Source organism: Microcaecilia unicolor, chromosome 11, assembly GCF_901765095.1.
Source record: "Microcaecilia unicolor chromosome 11, aMicUni1.1, whole genome shotgun sequence".
In the NCBI taxonomy this organism is placed as follows: Eukaryota; Metazoa; Chordata; class Amphibia; order Gymnophiona; family Siphonopidae; genus Microcaecilia; species Microcaecilia unicolor.
In genome coordinates, this window is record NC_044041.1 from 66,655,164 (window position 1) to 66,673,461 (window position 18,298).

At 44.2% G+C, this 18,298-nt stretch overlaps 1 protein-coding gene across 1 annotated transcript in view; it reads left to right on the forward strand.

The window, feature by feature from the left end:
• Nucleotides 1-18,298, forward strand: part of CIT (citron rho-interacting serine/threonine kinase) — a 1,023,678-nt gene that overhangs the window by 766,344 nt on the left and 239,036 nt on the right. The window contains 2 exon segments of the mRNA XM_030217566.1: nt 1,896-1,976; nt 13,614-13,749. Of these exon segments, the coding sequence (XP_030073426.1) occupies nt 1,896-1,976; nt 13,614-13,749 (217 nt within the window).

Genomic DNA, 18,298 nt, shown 5'->3' on the forward strand with positions numbered 1-18,298 from the left:
GCACTCACCCTAAGTTCTTGCCAAAGGTGGTGTCAGAGTTCCATCTTAACCAGTCAGTTGTTTTGTCAACAATTTTTCCCCGTCCACATACCCGCCCTGCTGAACGTCAGTTGCACACGTTGGACTGCAAGCGAGCATTGGCCTTCTATGTGAAGCGGTCAAGCCCCTTCAGACAGTCCGCCCAGCTGTTTGTTTCTTTTGATCCCAACAGAAGGGGAGTGGCTGTTGGGAAACGCACCATCTCAAATTGGCTAGCAGATTGCATTTCCTTCACTTACGCCCAGGCTGGGCTGACTCTTGAGGGTCATGTCACGGCTCATAGTGTTAGAGCCATGGCAGCGTCAGTGGCCCACTTGAAGTCAGCCACTATAGAAGAGATTTGCAAGGCTGCGACGTGGTCATCTGTCCACACATTCACATCTCATTACTGCCTTCAGCAGGATACCCGACGCGACAGTCGGTTTGGGCAGTCGGTGCTGCAGAATCTGTTTGGGGTTTAGAATCCAACTCCACCCCCCTAGGCCCATTTTTATTTTGTTCCAGGCTGCACTCTCAGTTAGTTGTTTCTATTTAGGTCAATCTCAGTTATGTCCTCGCCATTGCGAGGCCCAATTGCCCAATGTTTGTTGTTTTGAGTGAGCCTGGGGGCTAGGGATACCCCATCAGTGAGAACAAGCCGCCTGCTTGTCCTCGGAGAAAGCAAAGTTACTTACCTGTAGCAGGTATTCTCCGAGGACAGCAGGCTGATTGTTCTCACAAACCCGCCCCCTCCCCTTTGGAGTTGTGTCTTCCCTTGTCTTTGCTTTCTACTTGACTGAGGAGCACGTTTGCGCTAAGGGTGGGAAGACGGTCGCGTATGCGTGGTGTGCACATGTGCGCGCGAGGGCTAGCAAACTTTGTTGCTAGGAAGATCTCCGATCCTGAGGCTGCCGTCGGACGTCACCCATCAGTGAGAACAATCAGCTTGCTGTCCTCGGAGAATACCTGCTTCAGGTAAGTAACTTCGCTATATAGCAAACATCGATATGCCTATCCAAAACCCCCTCCCTCAACCTATGCCCCCCCCATGAAAAACAGGAGCAAGTTCCATCATATGCAAAAATGATGGGACACTCATCGCAAAATAAACAAGCACAATTAAACCTCTAATATATTAAGTAATTCAGAATGCACCCGTGTTGGCAAGGTAGCTAAATATACCGACCAGGTGCGCAGGAATGGGATACAATATGTGAATTGTTAATTTGTAGTTGTGATACAAAAAATAACATATATTCCAGGTATTACATTTTTGAAGTATGAGGTGATAAATGTGTAAATTACTCTATCCATACTAGCTCCTTGTTGTAGTGATAGAAGTAGACAGACCTTCCTGGCAGTGAGCAGGGCAGCCATGTGCTAGCCCCATTTTAGAAATATCCAGGTTAGAACATTTCCAGTTTCAGCTGTATTTGACAACAGAATCTGTTGATATAGAGGCTGTGTTAAAATACAGAGAATGAATGTTTGTGTTGAGTGCAGGCAGCGTAAACATACATTTCAGAAAAATAAAACATATAGAATATAGATATTAGAAAGCTGATATATAATAGACGCATTGCTCATGGATCTTTAGTATTAGCATTCTTGCATTTGTGCATTAGCTTCAGCTGCCCTTCATTGTGCTTCTCTACAAAAGGGCTAGTGTTTTAGCACACTACTACTAACACTGGTGTTTCTTGCTGTCATACGTCTATATTTGTTGACTATCACTACTCTTGTGTCTAAACCTAAAGTAAGAGTTTAATCATTAATATAAAAAGTATAAGCACGTTTAGCATAATAATGCCACCTGTCTGCATATCATGCATATTGTGAAATCCTAAAGACATGCTTACTTCCTTTATCTCTTAAAGAAGCTACTGGGGAACTCTCTTCTGAAACTGGAGGGGGAAGATCGTCTGGATATAAATTGTACCATTCCTCTTTCTGATCAGGTAATGACTAATTGAACACTGTGTAAGTATGCACATACTGCATAGTAGCTATAATCAGAGTGACAGTTTGCTTCTGTTTTTTTTAACATAGTTTTGGTTGGTAAAAACTACTTTGTTCAGTACTCCTCAAACTACCAACACTTAGGTAGGTATGTTTGTGTTGATTAAGTGGAAAAGAGAAATTCCTGTAGAAATTCAGAAGATAAGGTACAACACAGTCACGTGTGGGTCACATGACTGTCTCATCTCAGTGCAAATGATGTTTCAAAGGCTTTCTCGGTATGCATAGTGGTTTCCATTCACCACTGGTCCTAGTGCTATTTGGCTTTTAGGGGGAGATGCACAAATCTTACTATGCTTGCAACATTTGCTTTAGACTTGTTGTAACCAGTCTGAAGCAAACATTATTTAAGTCTAGTGCACAAAGGGGTTCTGCATCCCTTTTACTATTTCCCGTACCAACTACCGATAACCCAATGCAAACAAGCTCATCAGTATTAAAATGAGCTCAGATATTTCCATGCACTTTTATGTCAAATATATATTTTTTTTTAATTTATAGAAGTCTTTATTCAGTTTTGTCAATCGAACACAAGCTTGACCGTCTTTACATAACAGCAGCTAAATATGATGATGCACAATCAAGCCAGGTGACGCTACTCAATATCACTTGCAACACTACTAACAGATTAACATTGTCAAATATGCAGCTTATAATACTTCAACCATTTTATAATTTTACATTTAAATCTACCCCAACTTTAAACCCCTACCCCCTCTCCTTCACCCCCTAAGCCACCCTCCTCCCTCCCACCCGTCTTCCCGCTTTTTGTGTCCCCCATTCAAAACTTCAGTTATTCTACACACTTAGTCAAAAGGGTTCCCAGATTCTCTTCCATTTGGGCAACATTCTTTGTTTTACAGCAGTCAACCTTTCCATTTCACAAATATGGCGGACCTTGGTTATCCATCTTACCATTGAGGGAACCAAGGGGGACTTCCAGCTTTGAGCTAAGTTTACCCGTGCCACATTAAGGGAGGCACGTACCAAAAGCCACTGATGGGACTCAAGACCTTCAGGTCGCGCCCCCAGCAAAAAGATCGAGGGATGCCACTGCACAGACCTACCAATCCATCCTTGAAGTCGTGCCTGAACTCCTCTCCAATAAGCTTGTGCTTTCGGGCACTTCCACCAAATGTGTCCTGCAGTTCCCTCCTCCCCGCAATTTCGCCAACAACTACGTGGTATTTGGGCATTCATGTGGTGTAACCTAGCGGGTGTCAAATACCATCTGTAAAACACCTTAACCGCATTTTCTTGTAAGGCCACAGCCCCTGATGTCTTCCTGATATTTTTCTCCAAAGTCAACCAATTGGCCTCTGAGAATGTAAATTGCAATTCTCGCTCCCACCTCTGTCTATGTAATACATATGGTTTTGAAAGCCTCATTAAGTAATCATACATAAAAGATATCAGTCCCCTCGTACGCTTCGTGTCCACACATACCTCCTCCATCGGATGCGTGTCACGCCTTAAACATGTACCGTACACGGGCCCCTTAAGAAAATGATGGAGCTGCAAATAGGCATAGTGATCGCTGGAGCTAAGCCCGTAATCATTCTTCAAATTCTCAAAAGGGGTCACCCTGTCACCCACATGTAGTTGCCCTAATAACTCCAGGCCTGTTACAGCCCAATCACTAAAAGGTCTACTGTACATACCTGGTATAAAAAGGGGATTATCCGCAATTGGGGCTAAACCCGACATTATCGGATAACGTTCCGGGAACATAGAGTCCCAATAATGAAACGTGGCCTGGACTGTGGGAGGAAATCTGTCCACTCTTCCCCTGTGTTTACTAGGTAGCCACATTAAATGGCCCAGAGGGCGTGAGCCCACCAAAGCTTGCTCAATAGCCACCCATCTTTTATGGTCCTCACCCCTAAACCAGTCAATAGCCCCCCTCGCCTGCGCCGCCCAATAGTACCACGTCAGATTGGGAACTCCCAGACCACCTTCCCTCTTGCTCTTGTATAACAAGGTTCGGGGCAATCGTGGTTTTTTATGATTCCAAATGAATCGTATCAAAGCGTCCTGAAGCCCTGACAGGAAGGACCTAGACACTCTCAATGGCAAGACCTGAAACATGTATAGCAGTCTGGGCAAGATATTCATTTTAATTGCTGCTATACGCCCGAACCAGGACAAACCCATACCCAACCACCGGTCCAGATCCCTCTGTATCTCCCTCTTAAGTGCTAGATAGTTATTGTCAAACAGCGCGGATATATTACTAGTTATCTTCACCCCCAGGTAACTTAATGCATTCTCCTCCCACTTAAAAGGAAAGGATGTCCTCAACGCCTCCATTACACTCGATGACACCCCCATCGCCATTCCTATGGATTTACCAGCATTGAGTTTATATCCTGAAATTTCAGCATATTCCCTTATCACTTTCATAAGGTTAGGTAAGGAGATCTGGGGATTTGTCAATGACAGGAGGACGTCATCCGCAAACAACGCTATTTTATATTCCTGTCCTCCTACCTTCACTCCGACTATGTCTGGGTGCTCTCTAATCGCCTCCGCCAGAGGCTCCATTGCCAGGGCGAAGAGTAAGGGAGAGAGCGGGCACCCTTGCCTCGTACCCCTACCCAGGTGGAACATTGCCGAGTGCCCCCCATTCACCCTCACACAAGCTTGTGGTCCTGTATACAATGCCCCAATCCAGGTTCTATATTGGGTACCTATCCCCGCTCTAGCTAGGACCTTGTCAAGATACCCCCAATGAACCCGGTCAAAGGCTTTCTCGGCGTCCAGTCCCAATAGGACCACCGGACTAGCTCTCGTCCGGGTTGCATATACAAGGTCCACAGTTCTCCGAATATTATCCATGGCTTGTCTATTGGCCACAAAGCCTACCTGATCTGGGTGGATTAGGCAAGGCAACACTCTCCCCAACCTATTAGCCAAAACCTTAGCTAAAATTTTTACATCTGTATTGAGTATCGATATTGGGCGATACGAGGCGCATTCAGTTTTATCTTTACCTGGCTTTGGTATTACTGCCACCCATGCATCCAACATAGTTGATGGCAGAGCAGCTCCCTCCCTCACCGAGTTAATGATCAAAGTCAAATAAGGTGCTAGTTGGTTTGCAAAAGTCTTATAAAATTCACTTGTAAAACCGTCTAGCCCCGGCACTTTCCCCGTTGGCAGAGTTTTAATAACCTTAATCACTTCATCTACTCCCACCGGACTGTCAAGGTCCAGTCGTTGTGTCTCAGTAAGAGCCTTCAAACCCCTCGCCTCCAAATATTCATCTATTTTGTCAGTCTGTACAGCAGCGTCCTCTCGATATAGCTTTTCATAATATTGTGCGAAACAGTCTCTGAGCTGTGTGGATTTGTGCAGAACCTCACCTCCTGCACCCCTTATCCTTAATATATGCCTATCTGATCTCATCCTTCGCAATTTTGTGGCCAATAGTCTGCCCGGTTTATTAGCACCTGCGTAATACACTTGGTTAACCCTTGCATGCACAAATTTCAAACTATCCTCATGCAGATTCGTTATTTCCAATCTCATAGCCTGCAATCTGCGGTAATCTGTTGTCGCCCCTGTCTCTCTATATTTAAGCTCCAATTCTCCCAATTTGTGCATACATTTAGACAGGCGTTCCTTATGAACTCGAGATCTTTGACCAGCCTGCTTAAGGAAATACCCTCTGGCTACTGCTTTAAAAGCATCCCAAACTATACCCAGAGGTGGACCAGAGTCGATATTAATGTCAAAGTATTCTTTTAATACTGGGAGAAATTTCCCTACTAGCTCCGGGTCTTGTAATAAAGAGTTGTTAATCGTCCATCTGCGGTCCCGCTGTTCCTCCCTCAGTGATGGGATATTAAGCCAAACTGGGGCATGGTCAGAGATCGTTATATGCCCTATATTGGCCCCCCCCACTCCAACCGACAATGTCCTATCCAAGAAAATATAATCAATTCTTGAGTAAGAGAGGTGTACTGTTGAGTAAAAGGTATATTCCCGCCCCCTGGTGTTCCCAATTCTCCAAACATCATACAAACCCATCTCATTAACCAAACAGTTTAAAGCACAAGAGATTTTACGATCAGTCAGAGCAGGAGGAGCTGATCTATCCATAACTGGCTGCATGGTGGCATTAAAATCGCCAGCCACAATCAATTTACCCTTAGCAAAAGCCTGTAGTTCTCTCCTCAAGCGATGGAAAAATTTTTCTTGCTTCTCGTTCGGGGCATATACACTAGCCAGTGTGCATTCCTCCTGCTCCAACATCACGTGCAGTAACAAAAATCTGCCCTCCTTATCCTTTCTTGAGTGCAAAACTTGCACTTGAGTTGCCTTATGAAACATTATTGCTACCCCTCGTTTTTTCGAACCTGCCACATCCGAGGCACAGTACACTTGCGGATATTGCTTATAATTCAAAAGCCCCTCATGTCTTGGTTGAAAATGTGTTTCCTGCAAGAAGACAACCTGCGGTCTCATCAAATTTAATTCCCGCATCAAGGCATGCCTCTTATAGGGAGAATTCAGCCCCTTTATATTGTACGTAGAAACCCTAAAATCGACCATTTTTACATCGGTAGTGAGAACAATAAGATATAAGCCAGGGAAGACTTGACCTTAACTTTACCTCCCTCCCTTCCTTACTATTCCCTACTCTAACTGTCCCCTCCCCCCTCCCTAGCCCCCCCATCCCCTTTTCTCCTCCCATCTCCCTCCCTTCTCCCCCTTCTTAATAACCCACCAACCAGCGCCAGATGGCGCTACTTGGGACCCTGAAGAAGAAACTCCACTAGCTGATTTTTAACTTATGTTAGAACTCGTTTTTAACCCAAACTAAACTAAACCCCTCAATCCCCCCTTCCCCCGTTCCCGCCTCCACATCTCTTTTAGTTACATATGTAAATGTACTATTTTGTTTCTTATGATATTGTTTAAGTCACTCTCACTCTCAGTGAATTACAAAGTCATCTCTTCCCCCATTGGGGCTTTACACTCCCAGACTAACTTTTCACCATATTGCCCAGTTGTCTCTTCTCAGGTCTGGGTTCTCGGTTTCTTTGCTCCTTTTTCCACTCTTTTCCATCTCTGCAGACGTGCTTTTGTCGAGGGAGCCAAGTCTGTCGGCGGACTTTCTGTAGATGTTAATCCCACCTCGTAAAGGCTCTTCCATGCTGCCGCCACAGTGCGACAGCGAAGTTTCTCCCCTTGAAGCTCAAAGCAAATTGCAAACGGAAATGCCCATCTGTAGAGAATTTTTTCCTTGGTTAAGATGTCTATGACCGGTTTCATATTCCTTCTCAAAGTCAGGGTGTACAAGGAAAGGTCTTGATAAACCGCCACTCGAGCCCCCTTGAACTCGAGGTTTGTAGATTGTCGTGCTTTTTGCCAAATCTGATCTTTACAAGCATAAGTTGTAAAACGCACCACAATATCTCGCGGTCTGTTATCCCTCGCAGGCCCCAGCGCTCTATGTGCTCTGTCCATCGCTATCTCACTGGCATCAAACTCTGGGCCCATCAATTGTGCACATATGGCTCGCACCACTGTCTGAACGTCTTCCTGGTCGCCATTTTCCTGAACTCCTCGAAAACGAAGATTTTGTCTGCGTCCCCTATTTTCAAGGTCGTCTGATTTCAAACGCAAATCTTCTGCCTGATCCGCCAGTTTATGCAGGCGTTTGTCTGTCTCATCATGCTTCTCCCCCAGCTCGTCTGCGCGTTCTTCCAATGCTTCAACCCTCCCCCCCAGCTCTCTCAGATCGGCACTCAGAGCGTCTACGTGCTCCAGAATTTCGTCTTTTGATGCCACAATTTCGGCCCTGAGCGCTTCCAAGCATTTAGTCAGTTCCTGTGAGGGAGCTGGAGCGGGAACAGATTCGCGGCTCTCTTCGCGGGACGCAAGCTGGCTCGATTCCGGAGGTCTGCATACCTTGGGGGAGACGGGATGCGCTAGGCCTCGATCCGGCTGTTTAGTCGACAAACGCTCGCTCTCTCGATGCGGCACGCCGCTTCTTTTACTCATCTTTCTGCAGTCGGTGAGTTCAACAACAATTAGCCGTTCGTGCTACTGTAGTGAGAGGGTGTTTTACAGCAAATAGTATCTTTTTAGTGGAGGCTAGAACGGAGCCCCGGGATTAAGCAGCCATTCAGCCTCGTGACGTCACTTCCTCCCGTCAAATATATTTTTATTGTCATCTCAATCAAAAATACAAATTCAACCAAATTTACACATTCCAGGTTGCATCAAAAATACACATATTTAAGTTGACAGTTTTTTTTCAAGACCCCCCCCCTTCATTAAATACAGATACTTCCATAAACCACATGGGGGAGGCAACCCTATACCAATTAGATGGTCAAAATATTAAGAAATGCAGGACGAGCTCTCTGTGGATAGGTCTGCAAATATGAAGTCCAAATTGTAACAAAGTGTTTTCTGGCTTTCAAACCACACTCCTCCACTAGACGTTCCATGGTAAGTAGTTCATGCATAAGATTCTTCCATTGCATCAAAGTACGGGGAGCTGGATAAATCCATTGTAACAGTATAGAGCGATTGGCCAGCAGGGCTTCCTTACACAGAAAAAGTACAATTTTACGAGTACCCTCAACACCAGTAATATCATCCGAAATACACGTTTGCTTCCCAACACTGCCGATAAACTGTACTCAGAAATGTCCAAATCCTGTTCCAGAAGGCATGAATTGGTGGACAGTCCCAAACAACATGGCAATAGGTGGCATCACCACATTTCAGACATGCTGCCATTGTGGTCATACCCTTCTCTTTTGCCCTGGAATGGTGGATATACATACATAACAAAAACTTAGAATGCAATTCTTGAAGTCGTATACTGCCCATTGATTTGGGGCCCTTCTTCAAATTCAAAAGCAAACGCTCCAATGTACCCCAAAATCTTGTGATCGTAGAGTTACTATAGTCAATGGGGTATCCCCTTTAATTTTCTTTACTGTGGCACAATAGTGGCTGATGAGACCTTTGTGAACTGCTGGTAATAGCCAACTATCATCACAGTCTGATTCGATGAAATCCAATGGATTGGTTTGTAACATGCCTTGAGTGTAATGCTGTAATTGCAAATAAGGATACCTATCAGTTCCCCTCAACTGATATTCCATCTGCAGCTGATCATAGGACATCATCTGTGGCTTGTACTCTTCCAACACATGCTGCAACAAAATCACCCCCAGAGCCTGCCATCTAAGGAAGGTATCCAACTGCAACCCAGGCTGAAAATCCGCATTGCCCTGGATGGGCAAAAACCAAGAGCATTGGGGATGTAAACCCAATTTTTTGCGAAACATAGTCCAAACCCATCTCACTTCCCTCACCAAACATTATGCCACAAATTAGGGGGGGGGGGGGAGTATGGACGATACATGTAACACATAGGCCAAATTATATGGGGCCACTACCTCTGTCACAAAATTCAGAAGTGTGGTGTATCCAATCTCAAGCACAACGCAAATGACTAGCTATTGCATATGCTCTTAGTTCGGGAGATCCAACCCTCCATCTCTCCTAAACAGTTGTAGCTGACTAAGGGAGGCTTTTGGCTTCTTTATACCCCATAAAAATGTTCTGATAATTTTATTCCATAGCACCAAATCCTGAGACTTAAGTGGTAAATGCTCTAGAGGGTATGTCTATTTGGGCAATAATACCATCTTAAGGAGTTGAACTCTACCCCACAGAGATAAAGGAAGATCCCACCATCTAGTGCATAAGTTCTTAGTAGCAGACAGCAATGGGGCAACATTTACATTTTGTGGAGGGTGTAGGATAATTGCACAGATAATAAATTACCTGTGTCCAGGTTCCCCTAAGCAGAACTATGTGCAAGCAAATAATCCTGAATTAGGTCTAGGGGTGGGAACCTTGGAACCTAGCCAAATACTTCCGTTAGAAAGAACTGTAGCTGAGACCGTAGGCTGATATATATATATTAGATTTATTATAGTATGTCAGGTAAGAAAATAGAGCTAAGGTATACAAAATAGAACTCTGCAAGCTTTGGCTGATTACAAAATTACTGGCTGATAAAAATTACACTCATACGTCACACTACTAAACAACTAATTCTTATTGGTTACCAGGTAAAATTACACCACTGATCAGTCACACTATGTTACGAGGTAGTACAGTTATTAGCAGCTTCTCCTAATCACAAGTACGACAGCACCAGCCTTCTGCTCAGGTAAATACCACTAACTAGCCCCCGACTAGTAGGAAATGAATCTCCGTGTTTCTCACCAGACCTCAGGGTCGTGTCTCTTGGGAGCTGGCACGGGACACCTCACAGACTCAAGCTGGATTCACAGCGAGTCTCAGTCGCAGCTGGAAGGGAACTCTGCAGCAGATAAGGTGGTCACAGGTCACGCAGGGCAGGTACAGCTGAACCACGATACTTTCCTCCAGATACACAGTTCATCAGTTGGTGGACCTTATTAGGTCTCACTGGTCTTCTTTTCACCTCCACCTTCTTCCAAGGCTTCTTACTAACTCTTCTCTCTTTGTTCCCGCTCTCCCCGTACCTCTTGGTCCGGTGGCTGCAGGAACCAAACTGGATCTTCCTTGGTTCACTGCGTGGCAAGAACAGTTCGTTGTTCTTGACCTTCAAGTTGTTACATTTTGGTATGCATTTTCTGTTTCTCACCCGCCTTGCTGGAGCCAGCCTCTCAGGGAGATAAGGGGGCCTGCTTTGCCCACAGCATGTCCTTGGTGTTGAGCTTCTGCTGTAATTTTCCACAAGCTGCAAAGCTGTTACTTGCTGACACAGAGATGTGCGGGTCAGAGTTTACAGTCTCCATTTGCTGTCATAGGATTATACAGGCCAAGGCCCGCAAGGTGAGACACACAGGGAAATACTCCTACAAGGGGCATCTTCGAAAGGTTTCAATTTGGACATCCTTTCAACAGGGCCGTGCCTAGGGTCTCTGGCGCCCCCCTGCAGCCTATCAGTTGGCGCTGGCGGCGGCGCCCCCCCCCCCCCCCCCCCCCCATGAAAATGATCGCTCACCACTTGCCACACTGACAGGAATTGTCAGCAATATTCTTAGAAACAAATTGCTATACATTGCAAAATAAGATAGCAGATGTAAATTCTCAAAGTGGACATATTCCAAACACTAAAATGAAAATAAAATGATTTTTTTTCTACCTTTGTTGTCTGGTGACTTTCTTTTCTGATCATGCTGGCCCAGTATCTGATTCTGCTGCTATCTGTCCTCTTAACTCCGTTTCCAGGGCTTCCTTTCCATTTATTTCTTTCCTTTCCTCCTTTCTTCTTCATTTCTGGTCCTCAGCTTCTGCCTATTTTCTTCATCCATGTGCAGTTTTTCTCCTCTCTTCCTTTTCCCTCATTTCATCTCCTTCATCTCTCTTCCCTCCCCTCTATGTCCAGCAATTTCTCCTCTCTCCCTGAGCCCTGCCCTCCCAATCCATGCCCATCCATGCTCCTCTGTCCCCTGCCCCCTCCATTCATCCCTTTCCAGCAATTCCCCTCTCTCCGAGCCCTGCCCTCCCAATCCATGCCCATCCATGCTCCTCTGTCACCTGCCCCCTCTATTCATCCCTATCCAGCAATTCCCCTCTCTTCCTGAGCCCTGCCCTGCAATCCATATCCATCCATGCCCATCTGTCCCCTCCATTCATCCCTATCCAGCAATTCCCCTCTCTCCCTGAGCCCTGCCCTCCCAATCCATGCCCATCCATGCTCCTCTGTCCCCTGCCCCCTCCATTCATCCCTTTCTAGCAATTCCCCTCTCTCCCTGAGCCCTGCCCTCCCAATCCATGCCCATCCATGCTCCTCTGTCCCCTGCCCCCTCCATTCATCCTTTTCCAGCAATTCCCCTCTCTCCCTTCCATGACCCCCCCTCGCATCCATGCTCCTCTCTCTCCCATGTCCCAGCCTGGCCCGCCCTCTTCACCCCCCCCCCCCCCCTTCGCATCCATGCCCCCCCTTCGCATCCTTGCTGTCGTTTCTCCCCTGCCCTCCCGCTCCCATTGTTCAACTGCCCACCCTCTTCTTCTCTTCCCCCAACATCCCTTTTCTTTTTTTTTTTCTTTTTAAATTTACCTCCGTGGCGGCGGTTCCGGCAGCGCAGCGTCAGGGAAGGAGGCGGCGCTCCCAACGTCTAGCCTTCCCTTCGCTGTGTTCCGCCTTCTTCTGACGTCATCCTTGACGGGTTGAGTAGGAACTAGAACCACAACTTTTTCCATATTAGGCTGTTCCACCTCAGGCTGGTGTTTGGAAGACTTGCTAAACTTCTACAGAGCAGCAGAGTAAAACTGCTTCAGATCCAAATTGAATTGAAGCAGTTTTGTCTTTTAATATCTTGATGAAGAAGGAAGAAGAGTATATTATGGGTGGAGGTAACTGGTATTTGCAATACTGATAGCTAAAATAGTCCATAAGAATGAGCACTCACTAGCTGCTCCTGATACTACAGTGTAGCATGACTGATTACGGCTTATGGAATTATTTCTCCATTTTCTGGTTACAGTACAGGCTGTTTGAAGTTGGAGGCCCAAAATTGAGTAGTAAAAAAGTTGTCGGACCAAGAAAAAGGTATCAATCAGGCAAAGAGCAGAAGCAGTCACAATCCAGGGTGATCCAAGGTGGTCACAAGCTTTTAATCAATAGCTGTAACATATGCAGACTCTGGTGAATCTGGGTGCTAAGTTCAGATGAAACAGGATTCTGCCACATAAAGTCTCTGGTAAATCTGGGTACAAATAGAATCCTGTTTCATCTGAACCTTTGTATTAAGATTCGCAAGAGTCTGCATGTGTTACAGCTGTCAAGTAGAAGCTTGTGACCACCTTGGATCATCCTGGTTTGTGATCGCTTCTGCTTCTTTGCCTGATTCAAGAAAAGATTTTTGTGAGTTATTGCTTGTTTTTCTTAGACACTGTAACACTCGGGCCATTGTATGGAAACCTCTAAAAAGTTGAGCCATACGAACCTTAGAAACAGAGAAAATGACAGCAAGTAAAGGCCATACCTATCCAGTCTATTCATCTATACCAACTAACAAACTGTACAATCCTTCCTCTCCCTTAAATTTCTGCTGTGCTTGTCATATGCTTTCTTGAATTTAGATACACTTCCACTAGGAGGCCCTTCCACACAACCACCACCATTTCTCTAAAGAAACATTTCTTTAAACTACACATGAGTCTGTCCCTTTTCATCCTATGTCTCCTCATTTTACATTTGATCACCATAGGTACAACTCCAAGACATGTAAGCATATTACCATATTACAGAGTACATGGTAAATATGGTTTCATTTAAAAGGTTGAAGATGGTGGAGTAGGTGGACAGCACTTTGTATTTTATCTGAGTGAAGTAGTTTCTTGTGCTTTGTCAGGTGAGGGGTTTCTTCTCGTTCTTTTACAGTTCTTGTTCAGTAGTTTATTTTTACTGGGGGGCGAGAGGGGAGTTGGGGTTTGGACTGCCATTGTAAAATGCTGAACATTGCAACTGTTTGCTTGCTTGTATTTTTCTTCATAATGTTCAATAAAATTGTTTAACCATATTCTTCGTTTTCTTTCTACAGACTGTACTGGTGGGTGCAGAAGAGGGTCTTTATGCTTTGAATGTGCTGAAGAATTCTCTGACACATATCCCAGGTGTTGGTGCTGTCTTCCAAATTCACATCATCAAGGAGCTGGACAAGTTGCTCTTCATAGCAGGTTCAATGCCTGAATTTAATAGTATTGTTAGATAATTCTTTGGACATATATGTAGCACAAGTGAAGAATGAAGGATGGCAACAGACTGTATTTATGTATATATTAGGATTTATTTACCACCTTTTTGAAAAAAATTCACTCAAGGTGCGGTGTACAGCAAGAATAAGTCAAACATAAGCAACAGACAATTACAGTAGTAAAATATTCAAACAACAATAGACAGCATAGAAACATACAGATAAGATAGAGTAACAGGAGTAAGAAACTAAGGGGACTAATTGAATTTTTTTTTTTTTTGTTACATTTGTATGCCACATTTTCCCACCTTTTTGCAGGCTCAGTGTGGCTTACATATTACCATCAACGGCATTAGCCGATTCTGGTCTGAACAAATACATGGTATGAATGAATACAAAGTGATATTGTGGTAGAATGAGGTACATGTATGGTAGGTACAATTGGGAGTAACTTAGAGAGGGAAATGGGGAAGACGAGTCAGGTAATGTCCATTACGGTCTTTGGTTACATTGTGTCGCAAGTGTCCAGGTATTTTTATTTTGGGTCGGTGGGGTATGCTCTTCTGAACAGGTCTGTCTTTAGTGCTTTCTGAAAATTTAGGTGGTCGAGCGTAGTTTTTACTGCTTTGGCAATGCGTTCCATAGTTTAGCGCTTAGGTAGGAAAAGCTGGATGCATAGGTGGATTTGTAGTTGAGTCCTTTGCTGCTTGGGTAGTGGAGGTTTAGGTATGATCGTGCAGATTTTGTGGTGTTTCTGGTTGGCAGGTCGATGAGGTCTGTCATGTATCCCGGTGCTTCGCCGTAAATAATTTTATGAACAGTCGTAAGATTTTGAAAGTGATACGTTCTTTGATTGGTAGCCAATGCAATTTTTCTCGGGGTGGTTTGGCGCTGTCAAAATGTGTTTTTACAAATATAAGCCTGGCTGCTGTGTTTTGGGCGGTCTGAAGTTTCTTTATGATTTGATCCTTGCATCCCGCATAGATTCCATTAGAGTAATCTGCGTGGCTTAGTACCATTGACTGTATCAGGTTATGAAATATTTCCCTCGGGAAGAATGGTTTCACGCGTTTGAGTTTCCACATTGAGAAAAACATTTTCTTTATGATGGATTTCGCTTGGGTCTCTAGTGATAAGTTATGGTCGATTGTTACTCCGAAAATTTTCAGGCTGTCTAAGATAGGGAGGGTGTATCCTGGGGTGTTAATGTTTGTGGGTTTGTATGTATTGTATTGGGATGAGATGATGAGACAGTGGTTTTTTTTCTGTATTGAGTTTTAGTTGGAATACATTTGCCCATGAGTTCATGATGTTTAAACTTAGCTTGATTTCGTTGGTGATTTCTGCCAGATCATGTTTGTAGGGGATGTATAATGTAACGTCATCAGCGTAGATAATGGGGTTAAGGCCTTGGGTGGATAAGGTCTTGGCTGGTGGAGTCATCATGAGGTTGAAAAGGATCGGTGATAGTGGTGATCCTTGCAGTACTCCGCAGCCTGGTTTCCATGGTGACGATATGTTTGTTTTTGATTTCACTTGATATGTGCTTGTGGTTAGAAAACCCTTAATCCAATTGAGAGTGCCACCACTGATTCTGAAGTGTTCTAGGAGTCTTAGCTGTTATGGTTAACAGCTGTTATGGTTAACCATGTCGAACGCACATGACATGTCAAATTGGAGGCGGAGAATGCTCTTGCCTATTGCTAATTCGTGCTTGAATTTGGTTAGAAGAGTGAGTAGTACTGTTTCGGTGCTGTGTAGGGGTCAAAATCCTGATTGTGCCTCATGTAGTGTAGTGAATTTGTTTATGTAGTCATTGAGTTGTTTGGTCACCAGTCTTTCTATTAGTTTGACTACTAATGGGATAGATGCTACTGGACGGTAGTTGGTAATGTCGTTTGTTTTTTTCTTGGTGTCTTTTGGTATTGGGTTGAGAAGGATGTTTGCCTTTTCTTTAGGGTAGATACCCTGCTGAAGCATGAAGTTTAAGTGGGATGTGAGATCTGTTGTGAAGCGGTGGGGGGAAGATTGTATTAGGTAGCTGGGGCAGGTGTCCAGTTGACAATGGATGTTGGAGTATTGTTTAATCGCATGGGTAACTGTGTCGGCGCTGAGGAGAGCAAAATTTGACCATATTCGTCAGCAGGGTATTCACCAGGGGTTGAGTCTAGACCATTAATGAAGTTTTCTATGTCCATGTTGTTCTAAGGTAGGGTTTTGCGTAGGTTTACGATTTTTTCATTGAAATATTTAGCAAGGTTGGTTGTGGTGACCGGCATTGTGTCTAGTATTTTGTTCACGAGATGGTATAGTTTCTTCATGTTTTTGTAGTCCGGCCCAATTTTACTTTTGTAGTACGACCTTTTGGCTAAAGTGGCTAGGGCTCTTCAGCTTGGAGAAAAGGCGGCTGAGGGGAGATATGATACAGGTCTATAAAATAATGAGTGGAGTTGAACGGGTAGATGTGAAGCGTCTGTTCACGCTTTCCAAAAATACCAGGACTAGGGGGCATGCGATGAAGCTACAATGTAGTAAATTTAAAACGAATCGGAGAAAACTTTTCTTCACTCAATGTGTAATTAAACTCTGGAATTCGTTGCCAGAGAATGTGGTAAAGGCGGTTAGCTTAACAGAGTTTAAAAAAGGTTTGGACGGCTTCCTAAAGGAAAAGTCCATAGACCGTTATTAAATGGACTTGGGGAAAATCCACTATTTCTGGGATAAGCAATGTAAAATGTTTTGTACATTTTGGGATCTTGCCGGGTATTTGTGACCTGGATTGGCCACTGTTGGAAACAGGATGCTGGGCTCGATGGACCTTTGGTCTTTCCCAGTATGGCAATACTTATGTACTTATTGTGTATTTGTATTTCCTTTGTAGTTGTTTCCATGCGTTGAGTGTGTGTTCTTCTTTTATTTTTTTTCATGCACGTTCCAGTTTCCTAGATTTTGGTTTTAGTTTTTTCAATTCTTCATTGAACCACGGTATCGAGTTGTGTCTACGTGAAGTTCTTAGTTGCAAGAGTGCTATTTCGTCTCGTATGTGTCTGCATCTTTTGTCCAATTCTGAGAGGTAATATATGGATTCCATTTGTGATGTCCAATCGTTGTTGTATATCTGTTGCCAGAAAGTATCCGGGTCTATTTGGCCTCTCATGGTGTGAGTTGTGTGTTCTCATGTGTGGAGAGAACCCCTTTTTCGCCATTTTAGGGATAGGTTTAGTTTGTAATGGTCGGTCCAAGGTGTTTCTGTCCCATCTAGTTTATGTTATGGTTAGGTTCTGATCAGTGGACAGTTTGTATGAGATGAGGTTGAGTGTATGACCCTTCGTGTGGGTTGTTTGCATGTGTGGCCATGTAAGGTCACATAGATGAAGGAAGTCCTTACATTCTCGTGCGTTGGTAGAGTTTGGGTCTTCAAGGTGAAGGTTAATGTCTCCTAATACTAGTGTATTGGAGTTGGATACACATATATTTGAATCGAAGTCTATGAAGTCCGCCTGGCTTTCGTTCCAGTTACATAGTGGTCTGTAGAATAGGACGCAATTTAGGTGGTCGAGCAGGGTTTTATGGTGGATTCTGATTGAGGCTATTTCGAGGTGGGTTGTTATAGATTCCGCAGTGGTTTCAATCGTGAGGTGAGATTGGTTTGTAAGTGCTATGCCCCCTCCTCTTTGTTCTTTTCTGGTCCAGTGGGTGATTTTATATCCTGGAGGACATAGGTTTAAGATGATAGGGTCCTTCTGATCATGGATCCAGGTTTCAGTGATGAAGAGTAGATCAAGTTTCGCTGATATGATCCAGTCTATTATTGTTTTGTTTACTACAGATCTGGCATTGACGTAGCCTATTTGAATTTTTTGGTATGGGTCTTCTGCATTCGGTGTTAAGTGGACTTTTGTTAGTTGTCGTTTCTTGGTTTGTGTGGATTTATATGACCTTTCTTTTCATTTTGTTGAGGTTGTATGCTTGTTAGTTCTTTTCCTTTGTTTTGGTTAATGTCGGTTTGGTGTGATGTGATGTGTCTGGTCAGTGTTCGGTTATTGATTAGTATGGGTATATTGTTGATTTCTGTGAGCGGGGTGGTCATTGTGGATCAAGGATAAGGAATAGATTGCTAGGAGCAGTTTGGTGGTGGTCATTATGGTATCAATTCAATAGTTTTTAAAAGAAGACTGTTGCTGTATTCAACGTTAAAGATTATTCTCCTGGACCCTCGTATTTACGTAGCAATCTTGTCCTCCTTAAAGGTTGCGAGGCCTCTGTCGGGCGTGACTTAGCAGGATCTAGCGTTCTCGGGATAATTAAAGTTTAGTGACAGAACGTGCGCTTCTTTGTTTTGACGGCCGGCGCTGCTTACAGTATGCAGTGATCACTAGTCATAACCCAGCGCTGCGGTTCTCTATTCTCCTCTTTCCTGGCGAATCTTGAAGGAGCTTTAATAGACTGGAGTGGAAGTGAACCTATCTAGTCCGTTGTAAGCAAGGAAGCCATTTGGTTAATCTCTGTTTCCAGTGCCCCGTGCAGCCGTC